Source organism: Astyanax mexicanus, chromosome 8, assembly GCF_023375975.1.
Source record: "Astyanax mexicanus isolate ESR-SI-001 chromosome 8, AstMex3_surface, whole genome shotgun sequence".
NCBI lineage: Eukaryota > Metazoa > Chordata > Actinopteri > Characiformes > Acestrorhamphidae > Astyanax > Astyanax mexicanus.
In genome coordinates, this window is record NC_064415.1 from 24630113 (window position 1) to 24655000 (window position 24888).

General features: G+C 40.8%; 1 protein-coding gene across 6 annotated transcripts in view; it reads left to right on the top strand.

The window, feature by feature from the left end:
* The window catches only part of exoc6b (exocyst complex component 6B), a 151625-nt gene that overhangs the window by 78090 nt on the left and 48647 nt on the right, over positions 1–24888 (top strand). For 5 of the 6 annotated variants that reach the window (XR_007440184.1, XR_007440183.1, XM_049482157.1 and 2 more), the window contains 4 exons: positions 6244–6355; positions 12093–12227; positions 12341–12520; positions 14360–14389. Coding sequence is in view for 4 of the 6 variants with exons in the window: in XM_049482157.1 (XP_049338114.1) it covers positions 6244–6355; positions 12093–12227; positions 12341–12520; positions 14360–14389 (457 nt within the window). In the remaining 2 variants the exon portion in view is untranslated. The remainder of the gene's footprint in view (positions 1–6243; positions 6356–12092; positions 12228–12340; positions 12521–14359; positions 14390–24888) is intronic. The other variant, XM_015605533.3, reaches the window with a different exon arrangement.

The following is a 24888-nucleotide window of genomic DNA, read 5'->3' on the forward strand; positions in this document are numbered from 1 at the left end:
TGGCCAGCCGCTGCAAAGACCATGCCGCCGTGTGTGGGGTCCCGGATTTCCAGATCCAGCCAGAATCCCCTTTACACTCACTGCTAATTTAATAGCCCTGTCAAATAAGAGCTCCGCTGGGTGAATTTTCGCATATTTGACATATTTCTCTGCAAATCTACTCTCTTATTAGCACAAAAGCCTTTGAATAAGCTGAACAACAGGTCCAGACGGATCTTAATCCAGGTCTCTTGTGAGGAAATGTTATTGTGTGGAGTTCTTCAGTATAGACAAAATCGTTTTTTGGAGAATTGAAGTTTTTAGTTTCTTTGCAGATCTGACCTTTGCTTCATATTGTAGAATGAAAGGGTTATCTTACACGATTACTAAGGCCTGCATTCAGCTACTTTATGTTGCACCTTTAAGTCGCTTGTCTAGTCTTTGTTGAGAAATATTGTCAGTAGACTCTCACTACTAAACGTATTCAGTAACCCATTAAAATAATTGGATTCAGGTGTTTAAACCAAGCATTAAGGCATGCATACTGTTACCGATTGGAAACATTAAGCCATGAAGTGGTAGGCTACATAAAATGAGTCCGGGTTTGGCGGTTTCCAGGAGAATAGCAGTTGTCTGACTGCATTGTGCCAAGTGTAAAGTTTGGTGGAGGTAGGATTAAAGTTGTAAGGTTGTTTTTTTAGGAGTTTGGTTTGACTCTTTAGTTCCAGTGAAAATAACTATTAATGCTTCAGCAGACAAAGAAATTTTGGACAATTTCATGCTCCCAACGTTGCAGGAACAGTTTGGGAATTGACCCTTCCTGGTCCAGCATGACTGTACAACAGTGCAAGGTCCATAAAGACATGGATGAATGTGTTTGGTGTGGAAGAACTTGACTGGTCTTCACCTCAACCTCATAAAACACCTTTAGGATGAATTAGAGAAGAGACTGCAAGACAGGCCTTCTCGTCCAAAATTAGTATGTGACCTCACAAATACGCTACTGGAAGAATGGTCAGCAATTTCCATAAACACACTCCTAAACCTTGTGGAAATCCTTCCCAGAAGAGTTGAAGCTGTTGTGAACCGACTTCATATTAAACCCTATGGGCTAAGAATGGGATGTCACTCAAGTTCATACGCCTGCAATGGCAGATGAGTGAATACTTTTGGCAAAATACCAGATCTGGATCCAGTAAAACACCTTTGGAATGTAGCAGGACTGTGAAAGTTTGGCATAATGAAAGTTTTCCTGAAGAGTCTGCAAGTATTGTGGACCAAAATCTTAGAGAAAAGTTTTCAACATCTTGTGAAATCCGTGCAAATGGAGGCCATTCCCAGTATTAGTATAGTGTTCCTAATAAAGTCCTCGGCGAGTGTATATGTAGACCTATGTAAGGATGCAGGGGTCAGGATGTTGCCGTCGGAAACGGAAACCCATGATTGACAGACCAAAGGAGATGAGCGTCAGTTCTGCATTTGGCCCAGACTAGAGCACCGGAGGCAATTAGGCCTTGTGGTTTTTCTGTGCTAATATTAAGACGAGGTGCAGTGAGAGAGGGAGGGAGGGAGGGAGGGATTGAGCCTACCCCGGTCCATGCACAGGTGGTGGGAGACTAGACTGTAGGAATTTCATTTAGCATTCAAAATGTCTCCCCCATGAATCATGAATGTCTGCTGAACTTTGAACCCTAGGAGAAAGAAGCTTGGTCTTTAGCATTTTAAGCATTTGAAGTTCCGTTCAGCAGCGGACCTTTTCTTCATGATGTTCCTGAATGTGATGGTTCGGTAGTTCGTAAACAGACAGCTAGTTTGGCTTTTTGGCTCCGTTTGATGAATCAGTGACCAAGAATCCAGTACAATACGATCCATCTTTCTGTCCTCCCCGGCACACACGTTTCCTGCCCTTTGTTTCCCTAATGGGCTTAATTAACCTCCTGATTTCCAGTCATCCCTCTCTGCACTTTCCGTCCTCTTCCGTTTTATTAAGATGTTGTATATGAAGGTACTGTATTTTTAGGGTCAGTATGGTGACCTTGTTCTGCTCAGGAATCTCAGGTCGCTTTTCCACTGCAGAATGCAGAGCTTAATGGTTTTGAGCATGGAAGGTTCCTTTGGGTTTTCCACACGGACAAGGGCACCGTTCAATATGGAACACTTATAAAACAGGGGCTTAAAAGGGTTATGGTAAAAGGGTTCTGGGAGTGGGAGGGTTCTGTCAATTGGCAAGATGCTCTGTTTTAAAGCTGCGTTCCGTTGTAGGAAGTAGTCGGAACTGCTGTTAAAACTCGCGATTCTTCTTCTTGCATTTAGTTAGTGTGCTCTGATTTGCAAGTTCGCATACAGAAGTGATCCTGGACACATTTGATGACAGGGCGCAATATATAGGGCATGGCATGATGCTGGCATGCTAGACCCACATTAGCAATGTGGGACAAGCCTGGTCACTAACATGCTAATTCTGTGTTACTGATATGGGACAAGGATGTTAGTTAGCATTTAGTTTGCAGGTTAGCATGCAGGAATAAGACCAGACACATTTAACAACAGGAAGCGATATGCGTCATGGCAAATTGTCAGCATGCGAACACCTTGTTGGCAATGTCGGACAAACCTGGTTGCAAACGTGCTGATGTCATCTTACTGGTGTGGTATGAGAATGTTAGCTGCTTTTAAAGCTCACAGTTCTTCCTTTTGAATTTAGTTAGTTTGCTCTATTTTGCAAGTAGACCAAAAGATACTCAAATACTAGACATCATGAAAAAACACAAAGGAATTCAGATGAGAAAGAAACTGGAAAAGGTTATAAAGCCATTTCTTAAAGCTTTGGGACTACCGTGCATCACAGCGAGAGCCATTATCCACAAATGGCAAAAACGTGGAACAGTGATGAACCTTCCCATGAGTGGCCTGACCAACCAAAATTATCCCAAGAGCGCAGTGTCAACTCATCCAAGAGGTCACAAAATACCCCACAACAACATCCAAAGAACTGCAGGCCTCAGTTAAGGTCAGTGTTCATGACTCCACCATAAGAAAGAGACTGGGCAACTATGGCCTGCATGGAAGAGTGCCAAGACGAAAACAACTGCTGAGCAAAAAGAACATTAAGGCTCCACTCAATTTTGCCAGAAAACATTATGATGATCCCCAAAACCTACTCTGTGGGGAAAATATACTCTGTGAACTGACGAGACAAAAGGTGAACTTTTTGAAAGGAGTGTGTCCTATTACATGTACATGACATGTAAAAGTAACACCGCAAATGTGGGACAAATCTGGTTGCCAACATGCTAACACTGTGCTATCATTACCGGATGAGGCCAGTAGCTGCCGGTCTCCAGTTTGCAATTAGTCAGCATCCAAGTTAGCATAAATAAGACCAGACACAGGATCTAACAACAGGAAGCAATGTGGGGTGTGGCAAACTGCCGGCATGCTTGTGCCACGTTACCAATCTGGGACAAGCCTGATCGCCAATGTGCAATTGTTGCATTACCAATGTGGAATGAGGCCAGTAGCTGCCGCAAAAAAAATGCGGTTCTCCCATTTGCCTTTAGTTAGTATGCTCTGTTTTGCAAGTTGCAAGCATGCATGAATGGCACTGGAGACATCCAACCACAACCATTGGGGAACACTGTGCAGGTCCCGGTCCTGATTAAGCAACACAGCCTGTGAAAAAATAAACCACAACCAGGCTAACAGGTCCCCATTGGCACGTAACGGTACGGTGTGGCCTTACTAACTATTTGGCCCTGCAGTGACTTAAAAAGGCCGAGTGAACAGATGAATGGAGTTATTGAACAACATTTGATTCAACGATTCATATCATCGCTCTTGTCACTGCATTATATTCCATATTTGTGGTCAGTGAATTCCACAGGATGACACAACCAATTTCCTGATTGCCTGTCTTTAGCCCCTGTACTGTTGTTTTATTTACTCAGTGTCTCCTAATGAGCACAAGGCTACTCGAGAGCACTGACTTCTCTGCTTCCATTCTAAAAGTTGTTCGTACTGTTCTCAACTTCTTCTTTTTTCTTATTTCTTTTTTTTCTCACTCCACCAAGATCCTGTTGCCAAACTTAAGCCGAACGAAATTCTTTCCCCCTACTGAGAAGGAGAGCGTTTCTGAAATTCTTCCTTCGCCTCTCGACACAACTAGAGACAATTTAGTAATTTGGTAGGAATGTGTTTGGTACCCAGAGACAGAGAAAGTGTTGCACTTTTGGTCCTGATTTAGGCTGACTCACATGGTCAAAGCACAATGTTCCCATCTCTGACTCTCTGTCTCTCTCCATTTCTCCGTCTTTAAATCTTTCTGTCTGTTTCTGTCTCCCTCTCAATTTGTCATGGACTTTCTCCTTCTTTTACTTTTGTCTCAATCTGTATGAAGTTCTTGCTCACAAATGACTATTTTAGTAGTTCTCGTTATTTTTTTTTTCTCTTTTCATCCATTTCTGCTTTCTTCAGGAGACCATGTGCTGCTCAAATATGTCTTTATGCAGACTGTCTTCAGCACTTTGACCTTGAACTTTTATAAAATTAGATGTTGATTATGTGACTAAGCATTGCACCCATCAATTTTTTTCTGTGTCTCAGTCTCTCTCACTGTCTTAGTAAGATTCTCTTTCTCAGTCTCTCACTGTCTCAGTAAGATTCTGTCTCAATTTTCCTCTGTCTCAGAAAGATTCTCAGTCTTCTCTGTCTCAGTAATATTCTGTTTCTCAGTCTCTCACTGTCTCAGTAATATTCTGTTTCTCAGTCTCTCGCTGTCTCAGTAAGATTCTCTTTCTCAGTCTCTCACTGTCTCAATAAGATTCTGTCTCAATTTTCCTCTGTCTCAGTAAGGTTCTCAGTCTCAAATTTTCTCTATCTCAGTAAGATTTTATTTCTCAGTCTCTCACTGTCTCAGGAAGCTTCAATTTCTCAGTCTTAGTCTCTCACTGTCTCAGTATGGTTCTCAGTCTTTGTGCAGTCTCTGTAAGATTCTCTTTCTCAGTCTCAATTTCTAACTGTCTCAGTAAGATTCTCTTTTTCTCAGTCTCAATTTCTTACTGTCTCAGTAAGATTCTCCTTCTCCGTCTCATTTTCTCAGGACGATTCAGTTTCTCTGTCTCTCATTGTCTCAGTATGATTCTCAATCTTAGTCTCTCACTGTATCAGTAAGATTTTCTTTCTCTGTCTCAATTTCTTAATGTCTCAGTCTCTCTCTGTCTCAGTAAGGTTCTGTTTTTTGTTCTCTCACTGTCTCAGTAAGATTCTCTTTCTCGGTCTCTCACTGTCTCTTGAAGATTCTGTTTCTCAGTCTTTCACTGTCTCAGTCTTTCTCAGTTTATGTCTCAGGAAGATTCCTTTTCTCAGTCTGTAACTGTCTCAGCAAGATTCTCTTTTTCAGTTTCAGCCCTCACTGTCTCAGTAAGAATTTCTTTCTTAGTCTCAGTCTCTCACGTTCTTTCTATCTCTCTGCACCCTCCCCCCCCTTCTCACTCGTTCTTTTTTCCATCTTTCCCGTTAACCTTTACTTGAGGGAGGTAACAAGGATGCTTCCAGCTGTAGTTGTAGTAACAAGGATGGGAGCACAGACCACCAGCGGACGTAATTAGTCCCACTTGTGCTATTTCCTGACCCCCTCACCACTAAATTTCACTCTTCCACAACGAGAGTGGAAAAGAGAAGCTTCCCCCCCCCCCTCTTCTGGTCCTTTTTTTTGGATCTTCTAATTTATCCTCTGTAGGTGTGTTTTATATGCTGCCGGTTCTCCGGTGTTGGAACATGTAGATTTGCAGTCCACAGGGTGTTGTCGTTCTCTGTGGTAGACCCCCATCTGTGCTCTGTCTCTCTCCCACTCTCTCTCTCTCCCCCTCACACATTTACTCTCTCGTTTTCTCTTGGCCAGAAGTTCTGGTCCCTCTCTCAGGAGGTGGAGTAATTGGGCTTTCGGGCTTGTGGTTTGCTCAGGAATAATGCATATTCAAATCTGCTCCAGAGAACCTTTTGGTTTATTGTTGCAGTTCTCCAAATGTCCAAGTTGGGTCGCAGCTGTAGCAGCTGACAGACGAGCCCTGCGCTGAAATATTACTCCTGCACAATCTGAGCAAAACCATATGGAACTGTTCTATAATATCTGTAGCTTGTATATATACACATTAGTGATCTGCAGGTCTGTTCACGTCTCACTTCAACAGCTCTCAGGTTACACATACATGAATGCTTGCTTATGTAATATGATTGTTTATGAATTTGTGGTTCTCTTGGGTTCAGTTCTACAGAAATAGACGACATGATCCGAAAGTCGACTAACCTGCTGCTAACGAGAACCCTCAGTCACTGCTTGCAGTACGCCATCAAGAAGAAGAATGTGGGATTGGCAGAGGTGAGATGTTTTCTGTTATATGTGTGTGTGCTTTAAGAGTGGAGGATATGGCACAAAAATAACAATACAATGCATTTTACTTACCATTATTTTTAGGGATACAAAAAAATACAGGAACCAAACTAAATTAATTATTTGCCTGTAGGTTTAATACTGAACACGTTTTCACAATCAGTTTTTTTCATTAGTGAACATAAATCATATATTAGTGTGCATAAATCAAAAAAATCTAAATGTATTTTTTTACCCAGATTTCTCTTTTTTCTAATAAGGGTAACAAGTATCCGTACAACCTATCCATCCTGACCCATCAACTACTTATTATGAATTTAACCTCTCAGTTACCTATCCATTTATTCCTCCTTCCTTCCACTCATCCACTCACTCATCCATCCACTCATCAATCCCTCAATCCATCCACCCACTCATCCCTCATCTATCAACTCATCCACCCAACCATCCATCTACTCATCCATCCCTCAATCCATCTATCCAACTACCTTTACCTCCATGCAACCAATGAGCTATCAAACTATCCATCGAACCACCTGCCCGCCCATCCACCCACCCACCCACCCACCCACCCTCCTGTCTGTCCAACTGAATGATCCACTTACACTTACTTAATGCTTCTACCCACCAACCCATCCATCCATCCATCAACGGATGAGTTCAGTCAACTATCCATCCAACTACCCACCAATCCATCCAGTCATCTATCTGTTCCATGCGTCTACCCATGCATCCATATACCTATCAATGTCTGTTTACGTTCACTGATCCATTCACCCCCACACCTATTCATCCACCTACTTAATCCAGCCATTCACCTGTCTACCCAACTGACCCATCCACCCACTGACCCATCCAATAAACAAATCCATCCGTCCGACCATCCACCCACCCATCCACCTGTCTGTCCACCTGAATGATCCATCCACTGACTCACCCACTCACTGACCCATGCTCCTACCCACCGACCCGTCCATCCATCTATCCACGCATGTGTCAACTACCCATCCAACTACCCACCAATCCATCCAGTCATCTATCTGTTCCAATGCGTCTACCCATGCATCTATATACCTGTCCATGTCTCTTTACATTCACTGATCCATTCACCCACCCACCTATTCATCCACCTTCTTTAATCCAGCCATTCACCTGTCTATCCAACTGACCCATCCACCCACTGACCCACCCAATAAACAAATCCATCCATCCATCCGCCCATGCAACTCATCCATCCACCATCCATTCATCTTTGAAATAATTTCTTTCAAGAAGAAAATCTTGTTACCTATAACTATAGTATTGCTTGTGAACATTTCATTCTAGTGATAGGAAGTGCTTTACAATTAGAACACTCTAATTAATAACAGATTGCTTAGGTTTTTGCACTTCTGCACAGTACTGTACCTGTATATTTGATACGTAAAAATAAAAAAACTCTTTATGGATGCTACCCTACAGGCATGTGGTGTCAGCAGCCTAAAGCATAACTTCAGTTCTACCGCTAAATCCACCAACTCCGCAACACATTCAGTGTATCTCTAACATATGCTTCTGAATGATGACCCCATACTGATAAGCTATCGTAAATAAATTGTAAATTCTAACAGGAGATAATGCACCTCTACATTCTGCTCTCCTCTTCACAGTCCCTCTCTGTGTTCACCTGGAGAAGCACACTTTTTCTTCATCTTCCTAAGAGCCCCATTATGACTCCCGTTGCCTCTGCGGCTCTGGCTCTCTCGCTCGAGTGTGTTTAGTCTGTCCCGGCCATCGTCTTCCCAGAGACGTTAGCTTCGTGCTTATGTTTGGGTCACTGTTTATAATCTTACCACTCCAGATAGAGAGTTCAGCTGGGTGACACTGATTTGAGAAAAGAGAGCGAGAGAGTCGTGGGGTGAAGACCGGGGGAGTTTAGCTTATGAGTTGGAGTTAGTTCATCAAAAGGGCAACCTTCCGCTCACCCGCTCTCACCGTACCCCTCTGTGGGGAACAGCGCTGCCACCCCCTCACCGTAATAAACACGGCACACACACTCACACACCCATGTGTTTCATGCCAGATCAGATATCACAGATCTTCGGCCCAGGCCCCAGTTCTCCTGGTAGTGCGGAGGTACGGATGTGTGACCCAGCCTCCGCGCCGGAGCTTCCCCCCTGCAGGGTGTTCTGAGGCCGAGGCCGGGGCCTGGGCTGAATTAGCCCCATCGCGCCTTGCATGGCTGCTGACAGCCCTGGCCTGCCTGTGCACCCTGAACCCCTGGCCCACAGACTGACTGACTGAACCCAGAGCAGCTCTGCTTCTGTCCAGCCTGCTCTCAGTGCACCGGAGTAACACTGTGGGAACCGGCTTAATTTCAGCACTGGATGCTTAGTATGGAGGACCAAGCCTGCCAAAACAAGAACTGAAAGATCTAAATAAATGTATAAATGAAGGCACATAAAACGATTAATTACAGCACCTAAAAATATATATAAATAATATTAAAATAAATATTTTATATACTTTGAGACAAGGAGCTACCACTTTTAGCAGATCTGACTATGACCTTCACCCTGACCTTGTAGCTCTGCTTAAATCAGCTCTTCTTACCTTGGTCTTAAATTGGAAAAACATCATATGATAGATGAAATCAGAATGAATGAATAAATGAACACACAATATATGATCAATAAAAACAGTAAATGATGCAACATTGAGTAAATGAGAGATTTACGAATGCAGAAATGAAAGGGATCAAATGTATGAATCAAATAATCATAAAGAAAGAGTATACAAATACTACAGTTGTTTTATTTATGTGTGTATTTATTTATACTCTGGATTTATTCATTTGTTTATTGTTAATTAGGGTTCAAGCACCGAAGGTGCGTAGAACCCTATTGTTTTTGCTAAGATTTTTCTTCTTCTTCTTCTTCTTCTTCTTCTTATTATTATTATTCTTTTTCTCCTGTAAAAACAGTTGTGCAGCCTAAACCGTAAGTCATAGAGAAATGAAACTTGGTAGGTAGATGTAGGATCAGTGCATCTCGGTGGACAACAAAAATGGCACCGATTGGTCAAGTGGTGGCGCTATAAACAAGGAAATTCATTTTTCACAATTTTCTCAATAACTCAAAAACCATAAGACCTACATTCAAAATTCTTTTTTTGATGGATTCCTTGGGTCAATACCAACAACTTTCCAATTTGGACCATGCACTTCCGTCTATATAGATTTTGTGCTAATTTGCATAATATGCAAAACCTACTTTTGCAAACTAGTCCTAGGAATTTTGACCAATCCTGGCATGTTTGGTATCAAAACACTCGTGAGAGCATGCGCTTCAATATTCATTAAGAAAAAGTTGAAATATGTAAACAATATGGCCGCCATATGCAAATTAGTCCTTCCGGATATATGCCCCATTCACTTCAAGAGGTAAATTTGGAGCACTGTTTCTCAGCAACCGTGCAACCTAGCAAGTTGAAACTTTGCATGCAGAATCTATCATACAGCCTCTAAAGGATGTTCAAAGGGCAACTTAATCAATCAACATGGCTGAACACCATCAGCCAATCAGCATTCAGCAGACATTTTGGCAGGCTGAATGTTGCCCAATCTGGATGATATTTGGCAGTTATGTTCAGGTTGAGACACTGTAGTGACCTGCAAAGTGCTGAAACAATCCGCCCACTGGGGGGCGCTGTTCCAAAAAAACGAGTATATGTCAATCATGCTGTACTATTTTGACATCTAATTGTTTTTGCCATATTTAGTACAGTGGCTCTGACAAATTTCTCAATACAACTATGTTTAAAAAGTGCTTTGTTCATTCATAATTGCTAATTGTTTGAAAATAGCTATATTGAAACTACTCTCTGGATATTTGGCCTATCACCTCCATTTCAGTCTTGCTGCACACTGTAGAGTCTCTAGGTAAATGTTCATTAAAAACATTTGTGAAAATTTCACATACAATACTCTCCAGGCATCAAGCAATCTGTGCGTCCTTGGAATTTCTAACCTAAATTGCTGTAACTCTGCAGTATTTGCTGTAATCTCACAATGTTAAAGACCTCTGTACAATATCACTCTGATGAAGCGCCATTTAATACAGAACTAGATTAAGAATAACTTGACATTACATGTCATATCAGAACATTCACTCCTTTGTGCCTCTTCTCAACATTAATAACAGGTGAAAGACTTTTGATCATTTTAAATGTGACAGAATGTCTCCAATTGTGTTAGACCTTCTTACACATCACCATCCTATGCTCTAGTAGGCACCATTGTGCTAGTTGGTGCTTGATGAAGCGCCATTTAATTCAGAACTAGATTTATAATAACTTCGTAATTACATGTCATATCAGAACATTCACTCCTTTGTGTTAATTTAAACTTGTTTGGTCAAACATTTCAGCTTGTTCTGCAAAGGTTCAAAGGTCAATCTGAATACCACTTTGTGAACATTCTGGTTGAAGCCACCTGATCAATACCAATAACATGTAGACACCTTTTGACTAGTTCTAACTCACTTAATGAATATCCTACAAAGTTCACTAGATTTACATGTGAATTTAAGCACTGATCAGGTTGAAAGGCCTCTGCTCAACATTAATAACAGGTGAAAAACTTGATAATTTCTAAATGTGACAGGGCATCTCCAATCATATTAGACCTTCTTACACATCACCATTCAATGCTCCAGTAGGCACCATTGTGCAAGTTGGTGCTTGAACCCGATGATTGCCGCTTGCGGCTATATTTCCTTATTATTTTTGTTGGATTTGTATGGTAATACTTTACATCACTCTATTCTCTCTATTCTTCTCATCACTCTTTGTTTTTCTTATTCTTTATTTACTTGAAACAAACAAAGACATAAAAACCACCAGTGCAAATATCAAAAATATCAAACATATGTGTAAACCATGTGACCTTGTAGATTTTTTTGCTTTTAGTAATAGGTATTTAATTGTAAATAAAAGAATTAGAGTTAGATTTGCAAAATTAAAAAAATATTTATACTAGTGGCATCAGTTTTAAAAATGTATTATATTAATCAACACTACATTCAAATAATGATTATTATGTTTTAAATGCAAGTATTGCCCTGTATGTTTGGAAGGGAGACAGTAATAATAGTGTATTGTGGTTTAGGTCTGGGAGATTAAAGTCTCTTTTTTACTGTCTTATAATTTCTCAGTTTTGATGCTTTTTAAATGAAAATTTTGTAAATTACTGAGCTTAACAGACAGACAGAGCGAGCAGGAGTGGCGGTGTGTTGACAGTTTGGAGGAAAATGAAGTGTGGATAAAAGTAATAGATGGCTCATGAGGTAGCGTCCATGCTAGCATAATCGATAACAGATGATATATCAAATACCTGCATTCATAGCCTACCAGTGTCCAGCTTATAGCTCAGCTCACTGCCACTCATGCCGCCTGAGCAGTTCACCCACTCAAGTATACAAGTATAATACATTCACCTGATTCAGATCCTCTGAAAATTGTATAATCAATCCCAATTTTGGATTGGGGACATCCAATCATACACTATAACATTATAACATATACTAGTTAATATACAGTATAACTAGTAGTTGGGAAGCAAATAGTAGGTTTCCTTTCTAAAAAGCGGTTTCTGTCCAGTGCTGAAATCGCATGTATTTTGCATTATTATGGAATGCCTGGAGGAGTGAAGAGTTTCATTAAATTAAGTTGTGTTTGATTCTTCTAGCTGGTTCAGATCATCATAAATACAACTCACCTGGAGATGTCCTGCCACTACCTGGAAGAGTTCATCTCCAACATTACCAACGTGCCTCCAGACGGAGTTAATGCCACCAAGCTCTATGGCACCTCCACCTTTAAGGTATGACTGAACTTTCTACCTTTCAGCTTACTTAAATTAATATGAAAATACTGGTTTTTGACTTTGGAACCAGTGCTTTAGTGAGTGTTTGTTGTTGTGGTGGTGGTTTGTAGGATGCAAGGCATTCAGCAGAAGAAGAGATCTACACTAACCTGAATCTAAAGATTGATCAGTTCCTGCAGCTGGCTGATTACGACTGGATGGCGGCCCAGGGTGGAGGACAGGCCAGTGACTACCTGAGTGACCTCATTGCTTTCCTCTGCAGCACCTTTTCAGTGTTCACACACCTTCCAGTAAGTGTGCTTGTCTCAGACACTTACTCTCACCACACAATTCCCTGTTTAGTATATCATTGATTATGTTTTCAGTATCTGTTATTGGTATCTTAAGCTAGTTTTATTTGATTTTGGGGTATTACAATGATGGCATGCTGACTGTTTGCTTCTTACCTCGTGAGAGAACTCCTTTTACCTTGTTTTGCCACTTTGTCTAGGCTTCACGTCAAGTCTTCTGTCTGAACTCGTTCAGTGTTCGTTTTCCGTATTTGTGCACATTCTCTGAAAGATGGTGTGGACAGAATGGACTGCTGCCTTTGGACACAGTGATAAAGAAGAAACTCCAGGCAGAAAAGAAACTTTTACACACTTTTAAAGCCATTTACACCTCTATTTATGTCTTCGTTTACAGTGTTTATTATCAAGTGAGCGAGGAGAAGGTTGTGATGATGACTTCTAAGTCATCGTTGATGCCAACATCAACGACTTCTAGTAGCATGTGGGCAGTAAAGGATTTAAACATTCAAAATAACCAGATTCAAACAAGCCTTTACTTCTATTTTTGGAGGCTGCTTTGCTCTCTCACATTTCACAGGGCTAGACTTTCATTTCATTTCCTTTCTTACCTCTACTTCATTTCCTCAGGCGTACTGTGTGTTGCCATGTTCACATGTCCGACAAACGCTGGAACGCAAAGCCGGTATTAGCAAGGTTAGCCGATCACTGCAGCCCTTGTGTATCGATCCCATTGCTTTAAAGGGGAATACACCCACAGCACACTTGAACACAGAGTCGAAGCTAAGTGGGATCAGTGTGGTAAGAGGATTGGGGGCCACAGTGCAGGCTCTTCTGGCTTGGCTGCCATGGAGCAAAAGAGAAGCTGAAGGCGTGACCCAGAGGTGCTCCTCAGGTTGAGGAAACTCATGGCCTCCTTACCGCTCACAGCTCACAGCCTGGCCTTGACCCATGACCTAAAGAGGATTTAAGCCACACAAAAGCGTTCCACAGTGTTTCCTTCTTCGGGCCTCTGCTCAGCATCCCCTTTTGGTGCATTACCGGGACTAAAGGAGCCCTAGTGCCAGAGAATTGGCCCCCCAGTGTCCTCGGCTTCACAGTGGCCCCTGTTCCCCCGTTCACAGAGGCGCTGAAAGGGGCTTCTAGAACTACCGCCCCACCCGTTTTCCCCCTCCTGTAATCTCTTAAATCTCACAGTGCCCTCTGACCTAGCTTTGGCTGCAGGGGGAGGTGTCTCTTTTCAGCCCTGGAAAAATAACAACCTGCACATTTTTGGGAGGTTTTCTCCAAGAGAGGGCAATGTTCGCTAGTAGCTTCTTTGACTCAAGCTTGCCCACATGCTTGTGATATTTTCAATTTGTGCTGTGGTCCAGGACCACCTCAGTTTTTCAGAATCCTCTTCCCAGAAGGACCTCTCGAATCCTGCCTTCAGTTCACAACTCTGGCTTGGCCATTCTCCAGACCTTAGCCCATGAGCATGCAGGTGTGAAAGTGAGTAAGTGAAGTCTCTTCAGGGAGTTCACAATCCTGAAGTTCTGAGGTTGACTCTGAAGCCACAGCCCCATCAGTTAAGTTGGTTGAGTTGACACCCTTGACCTTCCCCACCCCGACCGCTCAACCACAAACCCAGCAGTGACACCCTGAGAGACCTTCAGCGTAGGCCGCAACAGGGAAGGCTGCAACCAAGGCCACATAGATGAGTAGGAGAATGGAGGGGTCAGCCAGACAGTCATTCAGTCAGCCAGCCAGCTAGACAGCCTTGTGTGTAACTCCCTGAAGCACAGTCGTAAATGTAACCTTTGACCTAAAACCAGTCCCTGCCTCCTCCTCTCTCCTCTGTAGGGCAGTCCCATAGAGCACGCCAGACTGCCGGTAAGTATGGTTGCAGTGTGGACTAAAATTGCTGCCATAACCTTGATCTTGATGAGTCGTGATTGCAGTGTAGCACTACTGCATGTTACCTGGTGTTCCTCTGACAGCTCACATCCCAGAATTTTAATTGTATGTTGTGATGAAAGAGTGGTTGGATTTGTGTTTGTGTATTGAAGTCTCCTGATAGAAAAGTTTAAAAGATGTGTGGATCTTGAAAATTTTTCCGCCCTCTGTTTACATGGTTCAGAAAGTGTCTAATCAAATTGTTTCAATGGGTTTTGGTGGGATGAGACAAGGCTTTTGCATTATGACTAGCTTCTGATTTGGTTCAATCCAGTTTTTTTAATGCTGCCCATCATTGAGACAAGACAAGACAAAACAAGTCAATGAGCCAAAACGGAACGAGACAAGACCGAACGAGACAACACGCAACAACACAAAAAAAGGCTAGACCGAATGAGACAAGACCGAACGAGACAAGACCGAACGAGACAAGACCGAACGAGACAAGACCGAACGAGACAAGACCGAACGAGACAAGACCGAACGAGACAACACGCAACAACACAAAAAAAGGCTAGACCAAATGAGACAAGACCAAATGAGACAAGACCGAATGAGACGACACGCAACAACACAAAAAAAGACTAGACCAAATGAGACAAGACCAAATGAGACGACACGCAACAACACAAAAAAAGACTAGACCAAATGAGACAAGACCGAACGAGATAACACGCAACAACACAAAAAAAGACTAGATCAAATGAGACAAGACCGAACGAGACGACACGCAACAACACAAAAAAAGACTAGACCAAATGAGACCGAATGAGACGACACGCGGCGACGCAGAAAAAGACAGGACCGAACGAGACAGGACCGAACGAGACAGGACTGAACGAGACAGGACCGAATGCGACGACAAAAAAAGACAGAACCCAACGAGACAGGACCGAACGCAAATGACACAAAAAAAGACCAGACCAAACAAAACAAGACCAAACAAGACAAGACCGGTGCAAAAAAAGACAAGGCCAAAAGAGACAAAACCGAACGAGACGACATACAACACTAAAAAAAAATACGAGCTTTATCACCAGACTAAAACAGAAGACCTAAGAGGCCATCCTAAGGATCTAAAAGACCATCCTGGATCATTATCTGAACACACTTTATAGGAAGATGTTTATTAACATTTGTTAAAATGGGGTTGATGATGGGTATAAATCAGTGGTGTGCAGTGAGGCCCTACTAACCCTTCAGAGAAGAGGTGACAATAGGTGCATGTAAATCATTACATAATATTTAATAAGGAAACATATTATAGTTATTGTAAACTATAAGCATATATTTTATAAACTAACTAAAATAAAAAATTGTTTTAGAATTAGAATTAGTCTTATCTGATTGACAGCGGTTCTAATCAATCAAAGCTTTTTGAAATGGCTCCTGCCCCCTTGTGTCTGCATGGACCTTTCTCCTGATTTTTTTGAAATCTGAAGGGGCTACGCATTGCTTAGTTGTAAAGAATGTTTAATGCCAACAGAACTTCTATATTTGAATGGCACCCACTGTCAGTCATTGCAAGAACTCGCTAGTGATAATTCGCGTCACCGTGCCATGGGCACACTGGCCACTCACAAGATAGTACCTCACAAATTCTACAGTTGTGAGTGTTCCAACGTCATCCCTTAAGGCAACACTTGAGGATGAATTCACATACTGCTGCTCTATATCATATATTAAAGCATTATAACAGTCATGTCTCAGAGCTGCCTTTACTGGCAGTTGAAGTCAGATACATGAGTGTTTTAGTTTGTGTGTGTGTGTGTGTGTGTGAGTGTGTGTGAGAGACTGAGGAAGACCACCAGAGCTGTGTGGGTTTTGGGTAATGTAAACCAAATGCAGTCACCCACAGCTCACATGTAAGCAGTCTGATTGGATTGGAGAAGAACAGAGAAGGACCTCCAGGTGTGTATTTGTGATGGATTGTGCGTTTGTGATTGTGGGAGAGTGAATGTGTACATTTTTATAGTTTCTGGTACCAGGGAATGTAGGCATGTATACGTATTGGTTTTGGGGGAAATGTGCGTAATCATTGCACATACTACAACTGCAGCAGACACCCAAAGCTATGACCTACAATATCTGGGAATAGAGGACAAGATTGAATGCGTTTACCTACACTCAAAAATCTGTTCATAGTCGGATTACTGAAGTTATCTGATTATCTGATAAACTATTTAGGTAAATAGCATACTATGATTTCTTATATTGGAGAAAGGTTTCCAGATTGACTTCCTGAGACTTGGACTTTTGCTTGGTGTGCATTTTTTATATTTTTTAAAGTTTGGGTTTAGTAGGATCTAACAAGTATAAAAACTAAACTTTGTCTTTGTACAGCAAGTCATTTTTGCTAAAATTTTTTTTTTAAATAAATAAATAAAAATGGACAGTAGTTTATTTTACCATTTAAAAATTATCTTTGGCATTTGGGATCAGAAGGTCCCAGTCAGTTCAAAAACAAAATTTTAGCTTTCTACAGTAAGAAACTAAACCAGTGTCAAACATAAACCTGACCAATGTTTCTCTCTGGACTGGCTGTAGAAACCTTTGACTGGGATTCCTGCCTTCTTGTTTTCAATCAGTTGGGTATAATTTTGTCATGTTCTGACCACTAGATGGTACGATCAGTGTCTCCACTGATCAAACGGGGCCAAACAGTCAATGTTTTAAACTGTTTAGTATCATAGTGCAGAGAAGCAGAAATGCAATGTCCCCATTTGAGGACACAGGGTCGCAATATTTCTCATATTTAGTTGGTAAATATGTTATGAGCTGTGTTTGGGCTCTTTTGGAGACAGAAGATTAAGTAGTAAACTAACGTTTTTTTTACACTATAAGGCGTGCTTAAAATTCTAGAATTTTCCCAAAAATCACCATTTCGTCTTATTATCCGGTGCGCCTTATGTATAAATTTTACCAGTCAGGTTGTAAGAAGCAGTAAAGCCACTCTGCTGAAGTGCAGTTCAGTTCTCCTGGACTAAGACTAAAGCCGTATTAGCATTAGCCACTACACGCGCTAAGCACTAGCTAGCTCTTTCGCCGTTCAAAGGTGAGTGTTATCACCCTGGAGCCTGCTGCTAACCCTGGCTAGCACTGCTGGAGCAGCGTTAGCTGCTGACCGTGCTGAGCACTAGCTCTTTTGCAGGTCAGATGTGAGTGTTGTCGGCCTGTAGCCTTCTGCGGTTAGCCTGGGGCCGATAAAACTCACCTCTTAGCGGCTAATGCTAATGCTGCTTCCGCAAATGCGGTGCAGTTATTCAAAACTGGAATTGACACAACCTATCAACAAATTGATAGTGTTGATTAGATAGACTAATCCTTGCTTTCTGATTAGCCAAGTTCATGTGAATGTGTTAAACATGTTACTGACAAATTTGAATAACCTGCAGTAATGGTATTATTATTATTATTATTATTATTAACCCATGAAACAAATAGAAAATAGGAAATAGAATTATGTGATATTGAGAGTTCATATCCCATAACCTTTTTTTTTATTGTTCAAGATGCAAATTTGAGATGCAATTAATGCTAAAAACAGTCAGTTTACCTCTTGATAAGGTATTGCGTGTTTATCAACCTTTTTTATTTTTTGTTGCAGTTATTGAAATTGGTTGAGGTGTGAGGTGTGTGTTGTTTTGTGTTAGTTCTGTAATAGTCCTGTAAATCAGATTTATCAGAGTTATGAAGTGACCCTTTAACTCTTTAACCTTATATCACATCTGCCCCCCCCCCCCCCCCCCTTTACTGCTATGGTGCTCTAGTTCTCTGTGTTCTCTGTGGTCTGTTTATTTTCACAGCCGTGTGCAGCTGAGTGCTTTTTAATGAGTGCTTTGATGAGTCCTTCTTTAATTAAGCGCACTGGCTACCTCTCGCTCTCTCTCTCTCACTCTTTCTTTCTCCCTCCTGCTCTCTCTCTCCGTCAGTGCCTCGGGCTAATTGTTAACATGCGTCTGCCCTGAACTGTAAAACAAATGTGCTACTGTGAGAGGTGTGTGCCTCTCCAGCACTGGCGCTGTGTGAAACAGACTCCCCTAAACATGTGCAAATGCCCCTTTGAACTGGTGCTCTGTGGCTGCCAGAGGGACTCATTCATGATCTCGGGGGACGTTCAGTGCCCCAATCCAAAACAGGCATGTCCATGTTTTTGTGGGCATGTGTGTGTATGTATATCCTGTATGCATGTGTGTGTGTGTATGTCTCATGTATCATGTTTTTCCCATAATTGTAATTTGAGAATGCTGAACTGTATGGTGCTCAGGTTCATTCAGAATGCTAGTGGGGTCTACAGGCCAGAGATGAACTTTTGATGCCACAATTTTCAGCCATCAGGAGAAATGGAGAAGTGTGTGAATTTGGCTAGTAAACTGGTGTGAGGGGTTGGTAAGGTAGAGCGAGATTAGCAGGCAACCTAATTTCGTCCGGTAAAACTTGCCTAAAAATGGCTCTGGAATTGAGTATAACTTTAAGTGATGTACTGTAATGTGTACTCTTACACTGTTAACTGTTCTGGGTGCCCAAATGATCAAATACTGATATCAGTGTTTAGTAAGGGTGTAAGGAAATATCCCTAGTGTATCATATTGCAATATTTTGTTTTGCAATGCTGTGTTGAGTTTGAAAAACACACAGATTTGGAATTATTACTGCACATTTAAAGGTTTGTGTCAGACAGTGGTTTAGTTCGTATTGTTTTTAAACCCTGCCCACCAGATTGCAATGGTGTACTCTGTATTCAGATTCCACAGCTCTGATTGGATAAAAAGTCACACTATATTAAGAATCATAATCCCTTTATGGTGGTATGAATATTGTATTACAAAGTTCTAGCCAAAACACAGCCCTACTGATTAGGTATACATTGCCAGCTATGTCAGAAGTATATAGTAATGCCCTAACAAATTCAGGGCAACAAGTGTGACAGTTTTGCTATTTTTTTTCAATTATTTTATTATACTTTGTGTATGATTATACTTTCATTTTTGATTCAGTCAGCATGCAGAAGTTTATGCATTTCAGTCAGAAATGGCAGGGATTATGCCTAATTTTGCATTGCAGAGCGTTTTGCTATGCTATATACTCATACTCTTAAAATAATTGTTAGTTGCTCTATATATATATATATATATATATATATATATATATATATATATATATATATATATATTTATGCCATATCCTCCAACTCTAAAAACGATAGAAACAGCTGAACTAGAAACAGCTGAACATTAGATTTAAAAGTCATTTAAATGTCTAGATGTGGTTTGAACATAGAAAGTACTGATATTTAGTGAGCAAATACAGTACAGGCCACACCTTCTCTTTTTCAATGTGTTTTCTTTATTTTCATGACTATTTACATTGTAGATTCTCACTGAATGCATCAAAACTATGAATGAACACAGGTGGAGTTATGTACTTAACAAAAAAAAAGCTGGAATAACTAAAAACATGTTTTATATTCTAGTTTCCTCAAAATAGCCACCCTTTGCTCCGATTACTGCTTTGCACACTCTTAGCATCATTCTCTCAATGAGCTTCAAGAGGTGGTCACCTGAAATGGTTTTCCAACAGTCTTGAATGAGTTCCCAGAGGTGTTTAGCACTTGTTGGCCCCTTTTGACTTCACTCTGCGCTCCAGCTCTCCCCAAACCATCTGGATTGGGTTCATGTCCGGTGACTGTGGAGGCCAGGTCATTTTTTTGTTAAGTAAATAAAACTCCACTTGTGTTCATTCATAGTTTTGATGCCTTCAGTAAGAATCTACAATGTAAATAGTCATGAAACTATAGAAAACGCAATGAATGAGAAGGTGTGTCCAAACTTTTGGCCTGTACTTTGTGTAATCTGTTGTGTTTAAACACTTTTGTAGACAAAAACTACCGGGAAGTTGAGTGTAACCTGTGTGAATGAGCCTTTTAACAATGTCCCATTGCACGTCTGTCCCCAGCACTTTGTGTAATATGGTACTGTTACAAATTAACGATTAGTCGACAATGAAATATGTAGTAAATACATTTAAATAATCGTCATTGTCTATTATATCGACTAATCGTTGTAGCCCTAGTGTAGTTGGTAATACCTTCAATGAAGTTTTTCCAGTACATATGTACTAGAAAAATATAATTGAATCATTACAATATTGTACATCACACTCAACCAATTTTGCAAGATTGCACCTTTTACCCCCCTTTTCAGATATTTCCCCTGCTTCCCACTTCCTGCCCTAAATAGTATGATGAGGATATTTTCATGTTTGGGTTGTTCCTCTCTTGCATGCAAAATCTACACACAAACTCCACGCCAAATCAATAAACCGCGTTCTCCAATCAGACCGGATGAGCGCGCTCGTGAGTGATTATAATGGCCTCGCCAGGAGACAGGTATTCGTGTGTGTTTTCATTTCGCTATAGGAAAAGAAACAACAAACAGCCACCATTGCTTTGGCCCACATGATTTATTATGGCTATTAAGTATGCAGAGACGATGGGCTGAAAAACAAGCGTGTTTATTTTTTAATCACTGCAGTGCCGTACAGGCACCCTCATTATCTGTAATCGCCTAGTTAGGCCTCAAAGCGCTTTAACCTGATTAAAGGCCGACCGGGTTAGACCGCATCGTGAGTATGAGTGCGTGTGTCTGTGTTGGGAAGAGAGATACGTGACAGGCTGACAATCCAGGGGAGCTTTTGATTACATCGGATGGTTTGTATAGATCCAATTTGCCCGTAAACAAACAGTTCATGTTGAATGGAGCAACACGCTAAACAGATGTCACTTAACACTGCTAATCTGGAGTGGCATCCAGGTGCAAGAGCATCTATCCAGACTTGACCCTTTACCCCCCGTCTTTCGTCTCTTCTCCTGTACAGAGTTTTACAGCACTGGAAAATGCTGTTGCACATTTGAGAATTGATTAGATAGTTCAAGAAGGGAATATTATTCTGCTCTATGCAGAATCTCTCTGCCACACTCATTCTGCAGATCTTTTTTTTATAGATTCTCCCACCACTCAGCTTTAACATTCAGATTACAGTGTAATGTATGGTTGCTGTATATTAAATATTGTAGTTGTTCTTTCCATTGCATCAAGTTTTAAGGGAATTACACTTAAAATCTTTGTAATTCTTTGTAAACCTTATAATCTGGTGTGCCATGTGTATGAATTTTACCAGTCAGGTATTAAGAAGCAGTAGAAGCCACTCCGCTAAAGTACAGTGTTATAAGGGTGAGTTTTTCTGTGAAGTTTCTCGAGCACTAAGGCTGGGTGTAGCAGCATTAACAATAGCCGCTAACTACAGTGCTAGCTCTTTTGCCATTCAGAGGTGAGTATGTTGAACTGTAGTCTCCGTATTTGTCTTGTTAAAACAAGCTAACTGCTAACTGATAGTACCATGGCTTACCAAAACACTCAGGGTTCTTCAGTCTAGCGCTATCAGGCAGCATTTACTTCCCTGCTGCACACAGCCTTAGTGCTGGAGAAACGTCACTGAAAACTCACCCTTAGACAATTACAGTTACAGTTTAGCTTCCCCATTAGAAGGGAAACATGGCTACACCCTTGTTCACTTCAAGCATGCATTCTTACTAGTGTTGCGTAATGCGCCTTATAAATATAATTACGTATGTATGAAAAAAGACCAGAAAATAGACGTTCATTTATAGTGCGGCTTGTAATCTGAAAAGTTCTGTAGTTTACATGTTTGGCTGAAATTTTTTTGGGGGGAAAAATGCTAAATAATATGTATTTCTTTTTTGGGCCAATTTACTTTATTTCAAATATTGGGCTGCTTGTTTTTTTTTTTTTTATAATTCCCTTAAGAAAAAGGAAAGACAAAAATTAATGTATGTATTATTTTTTTTTTAATTAAAAACCATGTTCGTTATTCAGCCAAATGATTTACTTTGTTTGGGGCAGATATTTTAATTTTGGTAAATCTAGAAAGTAAGAGTGTATGCTTGTATTACACACACAAGAAACAAAACACACTTTGACACAGAAAGTGCTGCAGTATGAAAGAGATTGTGTTTTGTGGAATATAAAAGCCAACATTGGTCTGTTGTCCAAAATGCCACGAATGAGGAACATAGAGGCATCTCTGTTCTGTCCAGCAGAAAAATACCTCAGAAATCCTTTTTGTCTGAACTGATCTTCAGTCAGCTGCCAAGACCAAACAACACAGATAAGCTGTGGGAGGGCCTGAAATGAGCAGTTAATGCTTAGAAACATGCATTCAGATGCCATTTGTTATGCAAAGGGCCCAATTACTGTTATACATGAAGTGCTGGAATGTTCTTGGCAGTGTTAAACAAGTAATACAAAGTCTTATAATATCTGGAAGCACACACTGGGCTGCTCCTGTGTACATGTGTGGAACATCAGAGTAGGAAATGCTAAGAATGAGTGCATAGAATATCAAAAAATATCATGTTTTGTTTAGTGCTGTCAATCGATTAAAAATGAAATCAGATTAAACAAATCACAAATAAATTCTGTTAGGAACTGCAATCAATCGCACTTGTTCTTTTAAGACCCACATTTTTATAGTGTAGGACCCTTAAAAATGTCCTGTGTCATTTTTATCAATTTATTTTTGGTGTTTCATTTTAAGTGCTATAAAACTCAATTTCCCAGAATCCTTCTCTGTTTTTGCTGCTTTTATCTGTTAGTTTCCTGTTCAGTGCAACTAATGGCATGAGTGCCACGTTATTAGCCAATCAGTGTCAAGAAGGGGCGGGCCTAAGAGTCAGTCGTGTCCTGCCTGTAGTGTGTGCAGGGTTTGTATGAGTGCTTGAAACCCTGGATAATGCTTGAATTTTAATGTTCTGTTTTCCAGGCCTGGAAAGTGCTGGAATTTTGGAGAAAGTGCTTGAAATTCAAAGTACATTTGCTTTACAATAAATAACTATCTGACTAAATAAATTCGCTTAAAGAAAAAATTGCAGAGCATAAAAAGGGCTTTAATTTCTTCTCCTTCTGCTATTACCAAAAAAAAAATCTTAGTAGCATAGTCACTGTGAAGTTTGGAGAATAGTTTTGCAATATTGATTATCGCTGAATCGCAGATTTGAGGTATCACTATTATCATCAATTTACCACAGCTGAAACGTGCTGGAAAAACTTAAAAATGGGCCTTGAAAGTGCTTGAAAAGTGCTTGAATTTGAGCTTTCTATGACGTTTTCATAGAACGTTTCTATGAAAAGTTTTTTTTAGCATTTCTAAGAAGCATCTCTAAAGCATCTCTAAAACTAAATCTGGACAGTTAAAATACTTATATTGGCCCAAACAGCAGTATTCCCCTCATATTTAAGAGACAGTTTAAGTGGCGGCCCTACCAACACTGTAAGTTTGTGAGAGCAGGAGACGGTGAAGTGTGGTCCAGCCGAGCTCCTGTCTGATCAACTTCACCAAGCCTCATATATCAGTTAAGACACCATCGCATCCTGAACTTTGTACCCTGTGTAAACTGCGCTGTTTCAGGCAGATTACGGCAAAAGTTGGACTCAACATTTTTTATTAACATTGACAGCCCTAGTTTTGTTAAATAACTAGTTTTTCAACTATTTTAAAGCAGCATTATGTGAGAATTGGTATTACTTACTCCTGAGATTTCTGGACAAGCTGAGACATGCAGAAAGTGAAAGAATTTACATAGTGCAGTTATCAACCTGCAAGTCTGGAGTATCAATCTTAGAAGCACTGTTTTTCTCGTTACAAGTGAGTGGAGCATCATCCTTATTTTGAATTAGCTGCTGTTTTAAAACAAATGCTGCATAAATCTGCTTTTACCAGTTTCCTCTAACTAATTTCCATGTGGTCACTTGATGGCCTACACCAGGGACACTGTCTGCTTTAATTCCCAGTTAAAAAAGTAAGTATCTTCCTAAACCGAGCTCTGCTCACCTCTCCCTGCTCACAGCAGCTCTCGTTCATCAGCAGCACGGCTCTGGGCCCGGCTCCAGCCCGGCCGCTCGGCTCCACTCACTCCCACTGTTAGATCAATGACTGCAATCAGCGTGCTGGCCTTCGCATTAATTGGTTAAAGTCAGCAGAGTGAGGAGAGCACAGGATGAGAGTTTTGGCGGAGGAGTGTGCCGAATGGCTGTTTTTTATTTTGCTCAATAAAACGACCTCCTTGTTTCTACAATCATTGTCCATTTTAGCAGCCATATTTTACCTTACTTAAGGACTTTGTAGTTTTATAATCAAATACTGTAGTCCTGTATTTAGTTGTCTGCATTCTCTGTCAATCTCATTTTACTCATTTTGATCTTTGAATGATAAGGACCTTGCAGGACCACTACAGAACAGATATGAAGTCATTTTCAGCCTTGCAGCGACACTAACATGGTGGTAGTGGTGCGTTAATGTGTGTTGTGGTGGTACAAATAGATCAGATGCAGCCGTGCTGCTGGAGTTTGTAAACACCT